We start from the raw sequence: 19,739 nt of genomic DNA, 5'->3' as shown, positions 1-19,739 counted from the left end.
CCGTCTTGGGTGAGGAACATCTTTTTCCTCTGTACCCTTTCTTCTCGACAGAGTTCAGAAAGAACAGCTGGCAGCCATCTTCAAGCTCATGGAGGACAACAAGGAGACATTTGGCGAGATGTCTGATGGAGACGTGCAAGAGCAGCTCAGGCTGTATGACATGTAGGCTGCCACCACCGCCACTCAGCAAGACTGCTGTGCCGTGACTCTGCCCTGACCTGTGACCCTAGCCCTTGTTACTTTCAGACTTCTGTGGGCTTCCTTCGATCTTATATTCATAGATGGAGAGGTGTATCATATACAAATTTGCTCAGTTCTCGCAAATCTGTTGCAGGAGTTGGGACTGTAGTCTTCAGAGGGGGAAGTCCCTGACCTGTTGGGCTTCTGCCTGCAGGTGGGGTTCAAGGTTGTTACATAGGTAACCCTCTGAGACTGTCTTCTGATCCTGATTAAATTTGCCTTGCAGACCCAGGGCAGGAGGCAGCCTGGGAGGGGTGACCTGACGGCTCAGCCCTCAGCATCTGGTGTGGAAAGGATTCATGGTACTGGGGGGAAGATGAGGATCAGGATTTGCAGCCTGCATGTCCAGTCCAATAACACTACACTCTTGTTTTGCCTTAGAAGGATTTCTGGAAGCTTGTGTAAACTGTATGGAAGCAAGCAATTAGGGGAGCACTCTTTCAGCAAAATGGCTAATTCAGTCTCACCTTCCATCCTGGAACAAAACAACTGTATCAGAGTTAAGTCCCTCTAAGAGGTTCTCTCTCATTTAAGCATGAGATTTACTTTACATATAATTAAGACTTATTTGAGTGCGCTTTTTTTTTTTCAAGTGAAAGGAGGGAAGATAGACAGACTTTCACATGCACCCCAACTGGGATCCACCCAACAATCCCTATCTGGGGCTATGCTTGCAACCGAGCTATTTTTAGCACCTGAGGCGGAGTCTCCACAAAGCCATCCTCAGCGCCGATGGCCAGTGTGCTCAAACCAATCAAACCATGGCTATGGGAGGTAGAGAAAGAGAGTGAGAAGGGGGAGAGAGAGGGGTAGAGAAGCAGATGGTTTGCTCCTCTTGTACGCCCTGACCAGGAATCAAACCTAGGACATCCACATGCTGGGCCAACACTCTTACCACTGAGCAAACTGGCCAGGACCTATTTGAGTGCTTATAATGCATCTAGAAGATTACTGGACACTATAGGAAGAAGAAATAAACTACAGGTAATGGTGCCTACCTTTAGGGAGATGAAAGCCCTTTAGAAAAGACAAGCACATGTGCAGGGAAAGAGAACTTCACCAGGCAGCATACAATAAAAAGCCAGCACAATCTCATGGAACAGTGTCTGGGGCAGCTTAGGAAAGCAACACATTTCTGTGAGTCCGTGCATGCATGATGAGGAGAGTAACAGGGTCCCTCTGTGCCACAGACACTGTTCAGGCTGGGTTTTAGATCACCCCATTGGCAGAAAACTTTGTAGCCAACTGAGTTAGGGAGACCCCATAAAGTTCTTATATTTTTTATTTGCTGGAATAAAACTAAATGAACACAATTAAAAGCAGCCATGCATTTAATGCACCTTGAATTGGTAACAATGAGGACAGTCACCCTCCTGTCATTTCATGCTTGCTAGACTTTTTCTCTGGCCTCCACCCCCATCTGCTGCTGTAATTCCTTTTGCTTCTTTGTTGACAGTCTGCATGGCAGGAGGGTCTATTCTGTCTGTTATATCCAAATGTCATTCCTTTTCCTTTAAAAAATTTTATTTTTATCTTTATTGCCAAGCTTCCCCCCCCCCCCCCCCCCCCCCCCGGGATATGTGCTGCTAAAGTGAGCACTTTGCCACACTTTTGGAAATTTTTATGATTTAAGAATTGTTTGCTCCCTTTGCCCTGAGTGCCCACAGTGGGCAGGGTTTCTGGCAGCACTGCAGAGCTGGCATTGCCCTGTTGCCGTGTTCCCCTCTCCTCTCCTGCAACCAGTCCTCCATTCATTAATTATACCAAACAAGAGTGACTCACGGAACCTGAGTCAGAATGCTCATGGCAATGGGAAAAGTAAACTGAAGGAATTTGTGTACACTTGGGTCAGCTATAATGTCCCAACTGCGAAGAACAGCAAACTCCAACATAGTTGTCTTACATGCGAGGAGAGCTTGGTCTTCCTCCCAAGAAGTCCCCGACAGAGTGGCTGCAGGCCCAGAATGGCCAGGCCCAGGCTGTGACTCTGAGTTCCATCTTCCTCACCTTGACCACCTCTCCTGGGCCTCAAGATGGCCGTAGGAATTCAGGGGTCATGTCCAGAAGCAGGAAAAGGGTCATTCTCTCTTGCTTGTGTTTCTAGGAATGAGGACACTGGTCCTCACTTCAGGTCACAGCTGGCCAGAATATATCCTGTGTCCATGCTTTAACCAGTCACTAGCAAGGAGATGGGGCCACTATAGTTGGCTAAGATGCCTGGGGCTGGGGCCAGGGCCAGGTTCCCTAAATACATGGCCATTCAGAGAAGGGGGTAACGATCCCACTGAGGCTCTGTAAGGAAGGGACTTGGGCGTGGTCCTGGGTAGACACCAGGATCACTGTCACCTGCCAGGGACTTGGAAGCTAGTGTCTGAAGTGCTCGGCATGCTCGGCACTCCTCGTGGGCCTCATGCTTCAAGGAAGCCCTGCTAGTTCCCTACAAATGGCATCCTGCTGGGTGCTCTGATGCCATTTCCAGATAAATGGCCTCTTCTGTTTATACCATTTGTGCCATTTTGTCTGCCTCACCGGCACACCCTCAAGTCCATTTGTGGCCAGAAGAGTCCTCTTAAAACAAAACCCATTTCAGACTGACAGTCCTATGTCACCCCAGATACTAGTATTGCTACAGGTCAAGAATATTAAAAATGCCTTTAAAAAATGTGCCTGGTGATTGGAACCCATTCTTAGAAGTTTCCTGGAGTCAATGGCAAGAACTCAATATACCCAGCCATAAGTTAACATCCCACACTGCAATTTGAAACCAAGAAAAAACATACTGTTTGCTCACAGTGTCAAGAGGAAAATAAACCAATCTCTTTAGGGCAGCGGTTCTCAACCTGTGGGTCGTGACCCTGGCAGGGTCGCCTAAAGCCATCGGAAAATACATAATGCGTATCAGGTATTTACATTCCGAATCATAACTGTAGCAAAATTACAGTTATGAAGTAGCCACCAAAATTATTTTTTGGTTTGGGGTCACCGCAACATGAGGAACTGTATTGCGGGGTCACGGCATTAGAAAGGTTGAGAACCACTGCATTAGGGCCATTAAAAAGCATAAGGTGAGGGAGAGTAAACAGAGGGAAGGCTTCTGCCAGGCAGGTGGTAGTAGCCCATCACCAGGGTGTCACTGCTACGCAGGGCCCAGAGCCACAGGGGCTGACAGAAGCCAATCTGAATGGAATCCTCCAGGTTCAGAGACTTTCAGGGCTCAGTTTCCACCCAGCAAATGAGAACCACCTCAGAGCCTCTTGAGTTCCTGCACTCTCCACACACCACACTCCAATTACCACCCTACTCTAGAGCCCTGCTCCAGAGATGCTCACACAAATAGCAGTGCCTTGTCACCCATCACACACCAGCACTGGACTAAAAACCATGTCCACAGGTGGTCCATTTCTGTTTACCAAACTCCTTGCTGGAGACCTTTCAGGACCCTCTCCTTCCCTCAAAGTGTCTGTTGTAACTGCCATCAACTGGACAAAATTAGGTGTCTCCTCACTGTCATTAAACTGCCTTTTCCAGTGGCTGTATTGAAGTAAAGGTGCAGTGTAAGCAGCTCATTTAAGAGCATCCTAAAGCTAAGGGCAAGCATGACATGAAATCTGTGCACACAACTCTTTCCACCCACCCACTCTGTCTGATTTGTACTTGTTTTCAACTTTTTAAAATATGAAAATGTAAGTAGTTTTCCTAAGAATAGATCACTTTAAGGTTGTTTTGTTCTTCCCAATTTGATTATAAGAACATACACTTGTCCAAAGGACCTCCCTGTACTTACAGTTTGACAAAGTTGATCTCCTAGGAAGTTGTCCAGGCCTAGATAATGTCAAGTGTAAGCACAGCTAGGTCCAGGCAGACCAGTCCTTGTGTTCTAAAGGCCACAGTGTCACGTATGTGGAATCAGGCACTAGAGAACAGCAGCGAGAGGCTCTGACTCTACCTGAGCCACAACTTCAGGGTTGCCCAGCATGGCAGAGACCCACAGTCATCCATATGGTCCCACCATTCATTGTGTCTGAGATCCACACCCAGGATCGACTTCTTAATGTAGAAGAAGAGTTTATATTCACTTGAAGCAGGTAAAAGTCATGCTCTTTCTCCCTTCTCTACCTCCAGATACTCTTAGCCCAGTGGACAGCAAGGCCCCATTATAAATAACTTGAGGCCCACCCAGCCAAGCATAACTATCTTTCCAGGATATTGGGTCCCTGGAGAAAAATGGCCAAGCTGAGCAAATTCCCGTTGCCACAGACAATGGGAATTTGTATTTTATGCTGTAGTCTTTTGTTTTCTTCTACAATTATCGTTGCCATCAGTTTATTTTTTTCTATTTCCCCCCAAAAGGCTTCCACCAGATTCTCCACCACCAACATCACCTCTACTCCTTATGAGCAAACCATTTTTATTAGTTTTGGTTTGGGCCTTTCAGTCCTTCTTTTTGCTAAGGGTAGCAGCCCATATACAGTGTCTCTGGAGATTGACCACCCCATAGATAATGCTGCTGGCTTCCTCATTTTTTTTTTTAATTTTTTATTTTATTTTATTCATTCATTTTTAGAGAGGAGAGAGAGACAGAGAGAGAGGGAGAGAGAGGAGAGAGAGACAGAGAGAGAGAAGGGGGGAGGAGCTAGAAGCATCAACTCCCATATGTGCCTTGACCAGGCAAGCCCAGGGTTTCGAACCGGCGGCCTCAGCATTCTAGGTCGACGCTTTATCCACTGCGCCACCACAGGTCAGACCTCCTCATTCTTTTTAATGCTGCAAAATCTGTCGTATACTACTACTAATCAGTGCAGGTATCCCACATGCAGTTCTTTCAGCCATTTTCCTACTAATGGACATTTGTGTATGTAAGGCAGAAACCGCAGGATGAACCAAAAACACAAGGCTAGTGTGTTCCAAAAGGAAATTCTATTTCCTTCCTTCCTCCCTCCCTCCCTCTCTCTCTCCCTCCCTCTCTCCTTCCCCCTTCCTCCCTCCCTCCCTCCCTTCCTCCCTCCCTTCTTTCCTCCCTCCCTTCCTTCCTTCCTTCCTTCCTTCCTTCCTTCCTTCCTTCCTTCCTTCCTTCCTTCCTTCCTCCTTCTTTCCTTCTCTCTTTCTTTTTATTTTTGCATTTTACCGAATTTAGAAGTAGGGGGCAGCAGACAGAGTCCCACATGTGCCTGACCCGGATCCACCCGGCATGCCCACCAGGGAGGCGATGCTCTCCCCATTAGGGGCAATGCTCCACTGCAACCAAAGCCATTCTAGCACCTGAGGCAGAGGCCATGGAGCACTCGGGCCAACTTTGCTCCCATGGAGCTTTGGCTGTGGGAGGGGAAGGGAGTGATAGAAAGGAGAGGGGGAAGGGTGGAGAAGCAGATGGGTACTTCTCCTGTGTGCCCTGGCCTGGAATCGAACCTGAGACTTCCACACGCCGAGCCGACACTCTACCATTTTTTTTGTTTTTTATTTTTTTTTACAGAAGCAGAGATAGACAGGGACAGACAGACAGGAACGGAGAGAGATGAGAAGCATCAATCATTAGTTTCTCGTTGCGCGTTGCGACTTCTTTTCTTTCTTTATTCATTTTTGAGAGAAGAGAGAGAGACAGAGAGAGAGAAGGGGGGAGGAGCTGGAAGCATCAACTCCCATATATGCCTTGACCAGGCAAGCCCAGGGTTTCGAACTGGCGACCTCAGCATTTCCAGGTGGACGCATTATCCACTGCGCCACCACAGGTCAGGCTCGTTGCGACTTCTTAGTTGCTCATTGATTGCTTTCTCATATGTGCCTTGACCGTGGGCCTTCAGCAGACAGAGTAACCCCTTGCTGGAGCTCAGCGACCTTGGGTCCAAGCCGGTGAGCTTTTTGCTCAAACCAGATGAGCCCGCACTCAAGCTGGCGACCTTAGGGTCTCGAACCTGGATCCTTCCGCATCCCAGTCCAACGCTCTATCTACTGCGCCACCGCCTGGTCAGGCAGGAAATTTTATTTTTAAAATCACTTGGGGGCAAGTGGACTGAGACCAAAGGGTGTCAGTCTCAAGCTGAGGGAGGGGGCATTAAATATAGAGGATATGCTGGCATAGGGTTCATGCACCTGGGCAAGTTTAGATTAGCATACCACGGTTTTTGTAGCCTTGGTTACTTACTGATTTAAGGAGGGGAAATCTGCTCTGCAGAGACACAAGTTCTTTGATGTAGCACAAACTTAAGTGTCCTTGGTAAATCCTGAAGATAGCCAAGAGGTCAGTCTCCCAGGAACAGCTGAGGGCCTGAGTCTGTGAGCCTGCTCTCACAAACAGCTATTGTGATTTAAAGCTCCCCTAATGCCCAGGTTCCTCCCCAGTGCAAACTTTTTCAGACATTTTTGTGAAGGTAAACTTTTGCTACATTTCAAAGTTAAGGTCAGGCAGCTGTTAGAAGAGAGAATAACAAGCAAATTAACTCTATCTTTACAAAATGTTTGGGTGAGGGGAATATGAGTTTTATAGGGGCTAATTTAACCCTAACAGTGTTGTTTCCAATCTCTTGCTAACTTAAATACCACTTATGAATAAAACTTTGCTAACGTAAATGTCACTTTGGAAGAGTGTTTTCAGGGTAGATTCATGGAAATGGACTGCTGGGTCCATTTCCCAGGTTACTTTGTCAGATATTACTTTCTCATCCCCCAACCCCTACACCAAGTTGCATTCCACCAGCAATTTATTACAGAGCCAATTTCTGTGCTGACCCTAATAGAGTACCTTGTCAAATTTTGGATTTTTATCAATCTGATAGGTCAGAAATGTTAGCTCAATGAAGCTTTAATTTGCATTTTTCTTATGAAAAAAACTTGAGCACCCACTCAAATGTTTAAGGGCTCCTTACTGTTTTCCCTGTAATCTTGTTCGTTTCTGCCTCTGCTTTCTATTGACTACCACTCGTTCCATTTTAGTTCTAATATCCCTAACTGCACACTTTATCGATTATTTGACCAGCATTTCCGGCGCAGCACCGGGACAAACCACAGGATTTGAGTAACACCCATCACTTTCTCCGGTATCCTTCCGCGGAGCCTTAGTAGTTTGAGCATCTGCCAATCTTCTGTGAAGGCAAAGTTCTTGATTCCCACTGGGTACTATGTCTTCCCCCGCCCCCCTCTCAATCTACTCTCCTGCCCGCCTCCCTCAGGGTTGTCCCGGATGTCCACGTCCAGTCTCGGTTCCTCAGTGATTGACAAGGTCCTTTATCCAATGAGAAGCGTGGGATGGCTCATGCGATCCACGCAAAACCCCAGCCTGGTGCGTCGGCCTCAGAGGCTGCCGGGTGTTATGGCCAGGGGCTGGCTCTTAGCAAAGACTGTTGGGGTTGTGCTCCTGGTGTGACTCAGAGCTCGAGCCCAGCCTGGCACTGCCCAGTCTTTATACAAGGCTAGAGACCCATCCCCTGCTGCATCGGGGTGCGACCTGGCTATCTATCCCGCCTGGAGCTGGCTCTTAGGTCCCTACCAAGGCCGGGACAGCCCCTAGCACCATGCTAGCCGCCGCAGGTCCCTGCACCCCAGGATCCCACCATTTCCACCTCCCACCAACACTCCCAAGGCCTGTTCTAGAGCGGGCTCGAGAGAGTGGCGCTCAGACCACCGGTGTCTCAGACCACCGTCCTGCAGCTGAATCTGATACTCCTCCCCCTTCACCTTCATCCCTTGTTTTTCCACATTCCCATTATCCTCACGCCTAAGGCAAAATTCAGCAAATCCTAATTGGGCAACTGCACGCACCTATTTTCTCGCGGAGGTGACTTTGGTATCGGGCTGACTTAAGAAGGTGCAAGGCAAATGGATCACGCCTCTCACCTGCGCTTGCCCTTGCACTTGTGCCCTGGGCGCTAAAGCTGGGGATTCCAGAGCACCTCTGATTAAGCCTGAAATCACGCTGGACTCACCACTTGGCCTGAATGATCAAATCGTTTTTATCCTGCCACCCAAATCCAGACCTCTGGAGGTTCTGCACCCCTGGGGAAGGCACCACCAACCTTGATTTGGGGGCCTGATGTGGCCTGGATTCTCTACAAATGAAAAAGAGGGCCGTGCTCCAGACCAGGCTGGATCATCAGGAGTTATTGAACTACGTGATATAACTCTGTCAACCTGCAATCAGGTTTAAAAAACTCTGGTCTCTCCTTTAAGTACTTTAATTACTTTCTGTTGAGCTTTAACAGACTGTCAATCATTTAGCTCTATCAAAGGTTTATCATATTCAATCTGAAAGCGGTGCTAGCCGGTGTCTTTGGTTGTCTTGTAATCAGCTTCAATGATACTGCAAGTTAAATTTCAGGAGAGGAGGCCGCTGGCAAGGGGAATAAAATTAAGAGAATTGTTCTGGTAAGAAAAGGTTCAGTGAAAGAAATGGGAGCAAGGGGGAAAAGCACATAGGATTGTAGTTTCAATATTGAGTGCTGTGAATTGGCACATTATACTTTTCAGACACTCATTGAGCCTGTTTTCATGCAAAGGACAATGCTAGATGATGAAATGCAAAATGAATTTGACTTGGTTTCTACTTTCAAGGCAACGTAAGATGAAGGTTCACTAATTTTTCAGAGCATATGCTACGTGCAGAGTACCTAGTTGCCTTGCCAATGTTCTCTCCTGGATCTTCACAACTCTATTAAAGAAGTAATGCTCTCCTTTCACAGAAGAATAAACAAGACTAAAAAATTATTGAAGATAACCTACTTTAAAACCGAGCAAAGGATCCGATTATTATTTCTGCAAAGAAGATATACAAGTGGTGACTAAGCACATAAAAAGGTGCTCAACATGCAAAAGAAAGGCAAATCAGCCTGACCTGTGGTGGTACAGTGGATACAGCATCGACATGGAATGTTGAGATTGTTGGTTCAAAACCCTGGGCTTGCCTGGTCAAGGCACATATGGGAGTTGATGCTTCCTCCTCCTCCCCCTTCTTTCTCTCCCCTTCTACCTCTCTAAATGAAGAAATAAATAAATAAACAAACAAACAAATAAATAAAAACAAAAAAACAAAGAATTACCATATGATTCAACAATTCTGCTCCTAGGTGATACCCAAGTGAAATGAAAACAGATGTCCTCACTCACCACAAGAAAGAAACTTATGTGATGTGATAGAGGTGTTAGTGAACACCATGGTGGAAATCATTTCACAATATAGAACTATATTAACTTACCACATTGTACACCCTAAGTTACACAATGTTATATGTAAATTCTATCTCAGTAAAGCTGTAAAAAAAAAGTCCACAAAAAAACTTATACATGGCCTGACCAGGCGGTGGTGCAGTGGATAGAGCCATGGGACTGGGATGTGGCAGGACCAAGGTTCAAGACCCCAAGGTCACCAGCTTGAGCACGGGCTCATCTGGCTTGAGCAAAAAGCTCACTAGCTTGGAACCAAGGTCGCTGGCTCGAGCAAGGGGTTACTCGGTCTGCTGAAGGCCCGCGGTCAAGGCACATATGAGAAAGCAATGAACAACTAAGGTGTTGCAACGAAAAACTGATGATTGATGCTTCTCATCTCTCTCTGTTCCTGTCTGTCTCTAATCTATCCCTCTCTCTGACTCTCTCTCTCTGTCCCTGTAAAAAAAAATAAGTTATACATGAATGTTTACAGCAGTGTTATTCATAATAGCTAAAAGGTGGAACCAACTATAACATCCATCGACTGGTAAATGGATAAATAAAAGTGGTCTATCCCTATAATGGGATATTATTCAGCGATAAAAAAGGATGAAATAGTTACATGCTGAAGCATGGATAGACCTTGAAAACATTATGCTGGGTGAAAGAAGCCAGACGCAAAAGGTCACATCATGTGTCATTTCATTTATTGCCATGTTGTGACTTAGTGCACTTACAGACACAGAAAGTAGATTAGTGGTGTGGAGGGCTGGGGGCTGGGTGAGGGAGAAGAGGAGTGACTGCTAATGGGTACAGAGTATGCTAGGAAAGTGAGGACAGCGTTCTAAAATTGTGGTGATGCTTGCACCACTCTGCGAATACACTAAAAGCCATTAAAGTGTATACTTTATTTTATTTTTTTTTAATTTTTTTATTTATTCATTTTTTTTAGAGAGGAGAGGGAGAGACAGAGGGAGAGAGAGACAGGAGAGACGGGGGGAGGAGCTGGAAGCATCAACTCCTATGTGCCTTGACCAGGCAAGCCCAGGTTTCAAACCGGTGACCTCAGCATTTCCAGGTTGATGCTTTACCCACTGCGCCACCACAGGTCAGGCAAGTGTATACTTTAAATAGTTGAATTGTGTGGTATGTGAATTAGACCTCAGTAAGCTGAATATATATTATATATTAGTTTTTGCTTTTGCTTTTGTTTGGTGGCATTTCAGTCAAAATGGCAACATGGGCACATATTGCAGTTTTCTCTTCTGGTCTTTTGAAAGGGTGTGTGTGTGTGTGTGTGTGTGTGTAACAGAGACAGAGCGAAGGACAGATAGGGACAGACAGGAAAGGAGAGAGATGAGAAGCATCAGTTCTTCATTGCAGCACCTTAGTTGTTATTTTTATTTTTTATTTTACTTTATTTTTATTTATTTATTTTTTTACAGGGACAGAGAGAGTCAGATAGAGGGTTAGACAGACAGGAACGGAGAGAGATGAGAAGCATCAATCATCAGTTTTTCGTTGCGACACCGTAGTTGTTCATTGATTGCTTTCTCATATGTGCCATGACCGCGGGCCTTCAGCAGACTGAGTAACCCCCTGCTTGAGCCAGTGACCTTGGGTACATGCTAGTGAGCTTTTTGCTCAAGCCAGATGAGCCTGCGCTCAAGCTGGTGACCTCGGGGTCTCGAACCTGGGTCCTTCCGCATCCCAGTTCGACGCTCTATCCACTGCACCACCGCCTGGTCAGGCTATTTTTATTTTTTTACAGAGACAGAGAGTGAGTCAGAGAGAGGGATAGACAGGGACAGACAGACAGGAACGGAGAGAGATGAGAAGCATCAATCATTAGTTTTTCATTGCGTGTTGCAACACCTTAGTTCAGGGGTCCCCAAACTTTTTTCATAGGGGGCCAGTTCACTGTCCCTCAGACCGTTGGAGGGCCAGACTATAAAAAAAAAACTATGAACAAATCCCTATGCACACTGCACATATCTTATTTTAAAGTAAAAAAACCAAAACGGGAACAAATACAATATTTAAAATAAAGAACAAGTAAATTTAAATCAACAAACTGACCAGTATTTCAATGGGAACTATGCTCCTCTCGCTGACCACCAATGAAAGAGGTGCCCCTTCCGAAGTGCAGTGGGGGCTGGATAAATGGCCTCAGGGGGCCGCATGCGGCCCGCGGGCCGTAGTTTGGGGACCCCTGCCTTAGTTGTTCATTGATTGCTTTCTCATATGTGCCTTGACCACGGGCCTTCAGCACACCGAGTAGCCCCTTGTTGGAGCCAGCGACCTTGGGTTCAAGCTGGTGGGCTTTTGCTCAAACCAGATGAGCCTGCGCTCAAGCTGGCAACCTCAGGGTCTCGAACCTGAGTCCTCGGCATCCCAGTCCGACGCTCTATCCACTGCGCCACCGCCTGGTCAGGCACCTTAGTTGTTATTGATTGCTTTCTCATATGTGCCTAGACTGGGGGGGCTCCAGTAGAGTGAGTGACCCCTTGCTCAAACCAGAGACCTTGTGCTCAAGCCAGCAACCATGGGGTCATGTCTATGATCCCACGCTCAAGCCAGTGACCCCACACTCAAGCTAGTGAGTCCATGCTCAAGCCGGATGAGCCTGCGCTCAAGCCAGCAACCTCAGGGTTTCGAATCTGGGTCCTCTGCGTCCCAGTCCAATGCTGTATCCACTGCACCACCACCTAGTCAGGCTTGAGAGGATATTTTTTAAAATCTGTAACTATGAGAGAAAAAACACATGCCTTGGTGTGTACTAACAATAAGGCCTATTGGTGTTCTTGTGCACAGCTCAGTGATGTGGACTTCATGCTTTATACAATTCAGTTCTTATGAGAAAGGCGGTCTGTGGCAGGTTGGGTCCTTAGGAAATCAACTCAGAAGTGGAGATGGGCATAGAGAGAGTGCTCCTGGGTCAACACCTGTGGGAGGAAGGGGAGGGGGCAGGACTGGGCCAAGGAAGAAGTCATTTGGTATACAGTCTCCTAGAAGCCACATCAGACTCTGTGGAGAGTTTTGAAGATGAGTTGGCCCTTCAGAGTGCATGTGGTGTGAGGACCAGGCCTTAAACCACCTTGCCCATCAGTCATTGGGTGCTGACTGCCTGGAGCAGGCCCACTCTCTCCATTGAGGCAGTTCCCCCAGAGGGGCAGTGGAGGGGAACTCCTTCATTCTGTATGGGAAATCTGTGCAGCATATCAATGCAGCCACTATGATTATTATTATTTAAATTTTACAGAAAAAATAAAATTGAGCCATAGAGAGGCTAAGCAACTAGTCCAATGGTGTAGTAAGTCACAGGAGGTGTTTGAATCCCCTTCAGCTGGCTGGTTGGCTGCAGGGCAAGGGGTTATATCTAAGTTGTCTCTTCCCCAGGAGCCTTGAAATTCTGGAATGACAAAGGGAACCCACAGTCCAGTGGACCATGGAGGACTATTCCCTCCAGAGATGCTGCACACCAGGACTTCTGGGTCCTGGGAACATGAACCCCTCTGGACTGCCCAGCAAGGTGACTTGTTAGAGAACTGCAGGGCTGGCCAGGCCAATAGATCCTCCATACCCACACTTTTTGCCCAGTCCCAAAATGTCAAGTTCCTGTCTCCAAGAAGACATGCTATATGTAGTCACCTACTGTTTCTGGCTCCCCTGCCCCACCCACCTAATATAAATAGAAGTCACAATATAAATGAAGACCACATTAAAACAGACAAGGAATCTTTTTTTAATCTATTTTTCTGAAGTGAGGAGCAGGGAGGCAGAGAGACAGATTCTCACATCCGCCCGACCAGGATCCACCCAGCATGCCCACTAGGGGTAATGCTCTGTCCATCTGGGTTGTTGCTGTGTTGCAACTGGAGCCATTCTAGCGCCTGAGGCGGAGGCTGTGGAGCCATCCTCAGCACCCAGGCCAACTTTGTTCCAATGGAGCCTTGGCTACAAGAGGGGAAGAGAGGGATAGAGAGAAAGGAGAGGGGGAAGGGTAGAGAAGCAGATGAGCACTTCTCCTGTGTGCCCTGACCAGTAATCAAACCCGGGACATCCACACACTGGGCCGACGCTCTACCACTGAGCCAACTGGCCAGGGCACGGACAATGAATCTTATATGGGGGACATGAGCATGCAACTGAGTGTAAGGCTGAGATGCTTAGTGCCCCATTTCCCACCAATAATATAGACAGCTGACACCAAAGATGGGGTCAAACAAAGGAAATAATTTCTGCCACCATTGGAATAACTGTTTTTCACTTACATGCTGTATTGGTCAGAGTTCATACTAGTAATAGGAACCAAGTCTGGCAGATTTAAGAGGAAAAGGAATATACTAGAGGGAAATTGGAGGTCAGATCACCAGGAGGGCTGGAGAACCAGACATGGTCCTGGGAGGGCAGCGATGCTTCCACACCCAAATCTTGCAGTTGGCCTCACTGACACTCTCACCCAGGACCCTCTGTTAGCACCATGCCAGCCCCAGGAACTCTGTTGTGTTCAGGTACCTTCTCAAGTGCCTTTTACATTGTCTCCTTTTCTCATTGGACTTGGCTCCTCAGACAATCTGGAAGTGCAACGGCAACCCTCAACCAAAGGGAGTCTTGGAGAAATGTCCCAGACTGCCACCTGTTCACCACCAGACCCAAACCTCATTGCCCTCAGTGTAACCGGCTCAACAAGGCTCCCTTCACAGACTTTCCCTCCTTCTCGCATATACTACTGGCTTTGGGTATAGCTCATTCCAACATGAATTTTTCTACTCATTTTTTTGGACAGACTTTGTTTTATTTTACGGCTTGAGAGGTTCATATTTGTTTTTTCTTATCTAACATTATTAACATTCATGGGAAATACAAACACAAAATTGAAGCATTAGGAGGCTGTCAAGGAAGTGTCAGAACACCTGTATAAACATAAGGTAAGAGCAAGCTGAACTCCAATTATAATTAAATACAGGGTACCACTTGCTTTGTCCAGGCCATTCAGCACACATCTGCTCATCCCTGGAGGCTACTATTGTTGGCAGAGTCCTTCCCACTGTAGTCAGAAGGGCTCCTGACTCATGGCTCTTTTTTCCCCCCTCTTCTTTTGCAAGTGAGAGGAAGAGAGATAGAGGGACAGGTCCCGCATGTGCCCCAATCAGGATCCACATGGAAACCCCCATATGGGGCTGATGTTCTGCCCATCTGGGGCCATGCTTGCAACTGAGCTATTTTTAGCACCTGAGGCAGAGGCACCACAGAGCCATCCTCTGCGCCCAGGCCAATGTGCTCAAACCAATTGAGCCATGGCTGTGGGAGGAAAAGAGAGAGAGAGAAGGGGAGGGGGGGGGGGAGGGGAAGAGAAGCAGATGGTTGCTTTTCCTGTGTGCCCTGATCAGGAATTGAACCCAGGACATCCACACGCCAGGCTGACACTCTACCACTGAGCCAACCAGCCAGGGCTAATGATGGCTCTTTCTACCAGCAACTCCCCCTCTTTTTTTTTTTTTTTAAACTTATTTTATTTTATTTATTCATTTTAGAGAGGAGAGAGAGAGGGAGAGAGATTGAGGAGAGGAGAGACAGGGGAGGAGCTGGAAGCATCAACTCCCATATGTGCCTTGACCAGGCAAGCCCAGGGTTTCGAACCGGCAACCTCAGCATTTCTAGGTCGACGCTTTACCCACTGCGCCACCACAGGTCAGGCCAGCAACTCCCCCTCTTATTCTTAGGTATTCTCTAAAAGAACAAAGTTTTTGTTTTTTTAGAAAAAAATTTACTTGAGAGAGAGAGAGAGAGAGAGAGAGAGAGAGAGAGAGAGAAAGGACTGGGGGAGGAGCAGGAAGCATCAATTCGTAGTAGCTGTTTTTTGTATGTACCTTGACTGGGCAAGCCCAGGGCTTCAAACCAGTGACTTCAGCATTCCAGGTCAACGCTCTATCCACTGCACCAGCACAGGTCAGGTTAAAAGAACAAACTTCTTAAGTGCTATGCGTGCAATCCTGTGTCCTGGATTCCTGCCATCCCATTATCCCTAGGGTCCTAAGTCCCAGAGAAATGAGAAGTCTGAGTGAAAGGACAAGAAGTGGTGGCCTACCTTCTGGTGATAAAGAACCTGTGCATTTGGCTTCTAAGTTTTCAGAAGCTGCAGCTCATCAAACAGGTGGTGACAGGGGTCCTCTTTCACAGGGGTCTTATTGGCATTCTCACCCTCCACACTACACTCACTTGGCATTCCTCTCATCCTCAGCTTTGAGTCTTAGCCATAATTCTGGAACAACATAAAAAAATCCAATCAGCATCTTGGCGTATGTCACCAAAAAAGCTGGATTTTGCCAGTGCCTTTCTCATTCTCTAACCTCCATCACTCACTGGCTTGGGCACTATGGCATCTCCTGCATAGACCCTTTGAAGGAAGGCACGTTTTCCCATGTGCAGAATACAAGTCTGTTTAAGGATCTCTGTTCTGAAATTGAACCTTGGAAAGAAGGTTAGTAAAAATTGTATATCAGCAAAAATATGCTGATATTCTAAGAGTCTAGAGATATAGCACTTACCTTTTTATTAAGCATGACCCAAATGGGATGCCATAAAGGTGTCTCTTCTCCTCTTTAATAGACACCATCCTAGTTTAAAGGCCCTATCAGATGTACAAAGATCTTGATGCACCCTTTATCTCCTCATGAGTCCTTGGTAAGGGTCTAGGGACAAGAAAGATAGCATAACAAAAATAATCCTAGGGAATCTGAGATGCATGAAGTGCCACGTCACCGCAGGGGACTAATGTGGAATTTCTACTAGTACAAAGTTTGGGGTGTCCCACAGAAGTAACAGGCTCAGAGAGGCTTCCTTATTTCTCTCTTCAAGCCCTCTTCCCTGGACTAGGCTGAACATTCCTTTGCTTACACTAAACCTGGCGTCTGAGGTGAAAAACGAGTATCTGATATGACCAAGTCGTTGTTTTGTTTTGTTTTCATTCAACTGACGCATCACACATGCTAAATGCTTACTCTGTAACAGCAGTTGATGTACCTACAAACGAGCTATGAGGTTCAAAGAACGCACCGGATAGTAGAGGGAGAAGCAAACAAGACATGTAATAAACCTGTTATTGGGCAAATTTTTTTACAGAACGGTTAGTGCAAAGGACAGAGAACTCAATTCTAGTTGGGGTGTAGAGAAATGTAACTTACTTCAGTTTTATTAAACAACACAGGAACCAGGTGATTCCAGGAAGCCCTTTCTGATACAAGAGCTTCATCTGGTATTGGAATGATGATCCAGGGTGAGACGCTGACTGACAGACACAGCAGAGCTCCAGGAAGATGAGACCCGCTTGGTTTCTCCTGCTTGTAGTAATTGCTAAACTTGTACACTGGCGTAAGTTCTGAAGGGTAAACAGAACCAATGTGGACTCCCAACACCCTGGTTGGGATCTTGGAAGGCATCTGGTCGACCAGATGACACTAAGATTAAATGTAGTCCTATGGCTACAGAATGTCATGGTGCAGGTGCCCAGACTCCCTGGGTTCAAATCCTGGCTGTATCTCTTCCTGCCTGGGTGGTTTTGGGCAAGTTACTGTGTGTCTCACTTTCTTTATCGATAAATTAAAGATTTTTTTTTTTTTTACAGAGGCAGAGATAGACAGGGACAGACAGACAGGAATGGAGAGAGATGAGAAGCATCAATCATCAGTTTCTCGTTGCGCGTTGCGACTTCTTAGTTGTTCATTGATTGCTTTCTCACATGTGCCTTGACCGTGGGCCTTCAGCAGACCGAGTAACCCCCTGCTGGAGCCAGGGCCCTTGGGTCCAAGCTGGTGAGCTCTTTGCTCAAGCCAGATGAGCCCGCGCTCAAGCTGGCAACCTCGGGGTCTCAAACCTGGGTCCTTCCGCATCCTAGTCCGATGCTCTATCCACTGCGCCACCACCTGGTCAGGTGATAAATTAAAGATTTTTAACTACCAACTTTGTTGGGTTGTTATGAGGAAGAAGAAAAGATATGTTTAAGTGTTTAGACTAGAGTCTGTGCCGGGTGAACATTTATTATTGCAACTATTAGTGACTGATTTGCTCAACATTATACAGCTAAATAGTGGCAGGGTGTAAGATGGGAATAGGGAGGCGGACGAATGCTTCCTGCATGGCTGGCAGAAGACGCAGCCTACTTGCTATAGAACCCACTGATGCCTAGACAGATCCATGAGCTACAGAGAAACAGTTTTCCCAGCTTGAGAAAGGAGAGGACTGCCAGAGGAGTAAAGGACTTTCATTCTCAAAGACACCTGAGGGTGCCTGACCAGGAGGTGGCACAGTAGATAGAGCGTCGGACTGGGATGCGGAAGGACCCAGGTTCGAGACCCCGAGGTCGCCAGCTTGAGCGCGGGCTCATCTGGCTTGAGCAAAGAGCTCACCAGCTTAGACCCAAGGTCGCTGGCTCCAGCATGGGGTTACTCGGTCTGCTGAAGGCCCGCGGTCAAGGCACATATGAGAAAGCAATCAATGAACAATTAAGGTGTTGCAACGCGCAATGAAAAACTAATGATTGATGCTTTTCATCTCTCTCCGTTCCTGTCTGTCTGTCCCTGTCTATCCCTCTCTCTGACTCACTCACTGTCTCTGTAAAAAATAAATAAATTTAAAAAAAAGACACCTGAGGGTCTTTCTTCTATGATTTGGTAAACAGCTGCCTTTATTGGCGGCTGTGGCGCAGTTCGGTGATAAAGGTCTCCACTGTAAAGTACCCATGTATGACGTGAAGCTAAATGTGCATTTCTGAGAGCCAAGGCCATGCTAAAACTTAAAAACTAAACAAAGCAAATCTTCCTTTTGATGTACAGAAAGATCCAATTAACTTTTTGTCTCTAAACAGCAGACTCTTCAGAAACAGGGGCGGTGCTTTGAAACAAACAGACCACAAATGGCCAAAGAACAAACAAGAGCAGCAATGAAAAGTCCAAGTGGTGAATTCAGGTTGTCTCGACAAGTAAGAACTGACCCCTGGCCTGAAGGCACAGAGAGGAGGCTTCCCAGGTGCCTGCAGCATGTATTCCACAAGTGAATCTACGCCCCAGGAATGAAAAGAGATGTATGTAATCAGTTTGCTTCTTTTCAGATATCTGTTGGATTAAATGGAGTATTCTACTGGTGCATAAAGGACAAAGTAGCACAAAAGACCAAGGTGGAAAGCCTAAAAAAACCTTTTTTGGGGTCTGATTTGGGTGGTGCCCTTGCTCTGCTTGCTGTGACAGGAGCTGGCACATTCCAAGCCTTGCCCTTCGGTTGCCGACAGTATGCTACCTACACTGGAAAAAAGGAAATGACACCATGTGGTCATACAAGTCTAGAAGAAGAAATAAAGAAAACCAGAAATGATCAGTAAGATGATTAGTTTTTTAACTCTAGAAATAGATTTTTGCTTTCCTTTTTCCCCTTTGCTTCTTTAAAATACAATGTATTGCTGAGATTGTAACATACACAGACCTAAAATGTATAAGAAGAAAATCACAAAAGAGGAAGGAAAGGGACATATAGGAACAAAATTTCTATTATTTCACTGGAATTAAGTTAGTATACCCCTTAAGAAGTAGAGTCAGCCTGACCAGGTGATGGCACAGTGGATAGAGCGTCCGACTGGGATGTTGAGGACCCAGGTTCAAGACCCTGAGGTCTCCAGCTTGAGCGCAGGCTCATCTGGTTTGAGCAAAAGCTCACCAGCTTGGACCCAAGGTCGCTGGCTCAAGCAAGGAGTCACTCAGTCTGCTGAAGGCCCACAGTCAAGGCCCATATGAGAAAGCAATGAATGAACAACTAAGGTGTCGCAATGCGCAACAAAAAACTAATGATTGATGCTTCTCATCTCTCTGTTCCAGTCGGTCTGTCCTTGTCTATTCCTCTCTCTGACTCTTTCTCTGTCTCTGTAAAAAAAAAGAAGTAGATTCAGCCTGACCTGTAGTGGCACAGTCAGCATTGACCTGGAATGCTGAGGTCGCCAGTTCAAAACCGTGGGCTTGCCTGGTCAAGGTACATACAAGAATCAATCAATGAGTGTATAAATAAGCAGGACAACAAATCAATGTTTCTCTCTCTTTCTTTCTCCTTTCTTCTCTCTCTGGAGAAAAAAAAAGTTAGCCTGCCCAGGTAGTGGCATAATGGATATAGTGTCGAACTGGGACGTGGAGGACCCAGGTTCAAAACCCCAAGGTCACCAGCTTGAGCGCTGGCTCATCCGGCGTGAGTGCGAGCTCACCAGCTTGAGGGTGGGATTGGATCATAGACATGACACCATGGTTGCTGGCTTGAGAAAGGGGTCAGTCGCTCTACTGTAGGCTCCCCCCCCCATCAAGGCACATATGAGAAAATCAATGAACTAA

General features: G+C 46.6%; 1 protein-coding gene across 3 annotated transcripts in view; it reads left to right on the top strand.

Moving 5' to 3' along the window:
* MXRA7 (matrix remodeling associated 7) overlaps positions 1-3,164 on the top strand; it is a 30,805-nt gene extending 27,641 nt beyond the window's left edge. For 2 of the 3 annotated variants that reach the window (XM_066234736.1, XM_066234735.1), the window contains one exon: positions 52-3,164. In XM_066234736.1, coding sequence (XP_066090833.1) covers positions 52-206 — 155 coding nt within the window. In that variant the 3' untranslated portion in view covers positions 207-3,164. The remainder of the gene's footprint in view (positions 1-51) is intronic. The other variant, XM_066234738.1, reaches the window with a different exon arrangement.
* The last annotated feature ends 16,575 nt before the right edge of the window (positions 3,165-19,739 follow it).

Source organism: Saccopteryx bilineata, chromosome 6, assembly GCF_036850765.1.
Source record: "Saccopteryx bilineata isolate mSacBil1 chromosome 6, mSacBil1_pri_phased_curated, whole genome shotgun sequence".
NCBI classification, from domain to species: Eukaryota; Metazoa; Chordata; class Mammalia; order Chiroptera; family Emballonuridae; genus Saccopteryx; species Saccopteryx bilineata.
The sequence above is the reverse complement of the archived record's forward strand: the minus strand, read 5'-3'. Positions and strand labels throughout refer to the sequence as shown.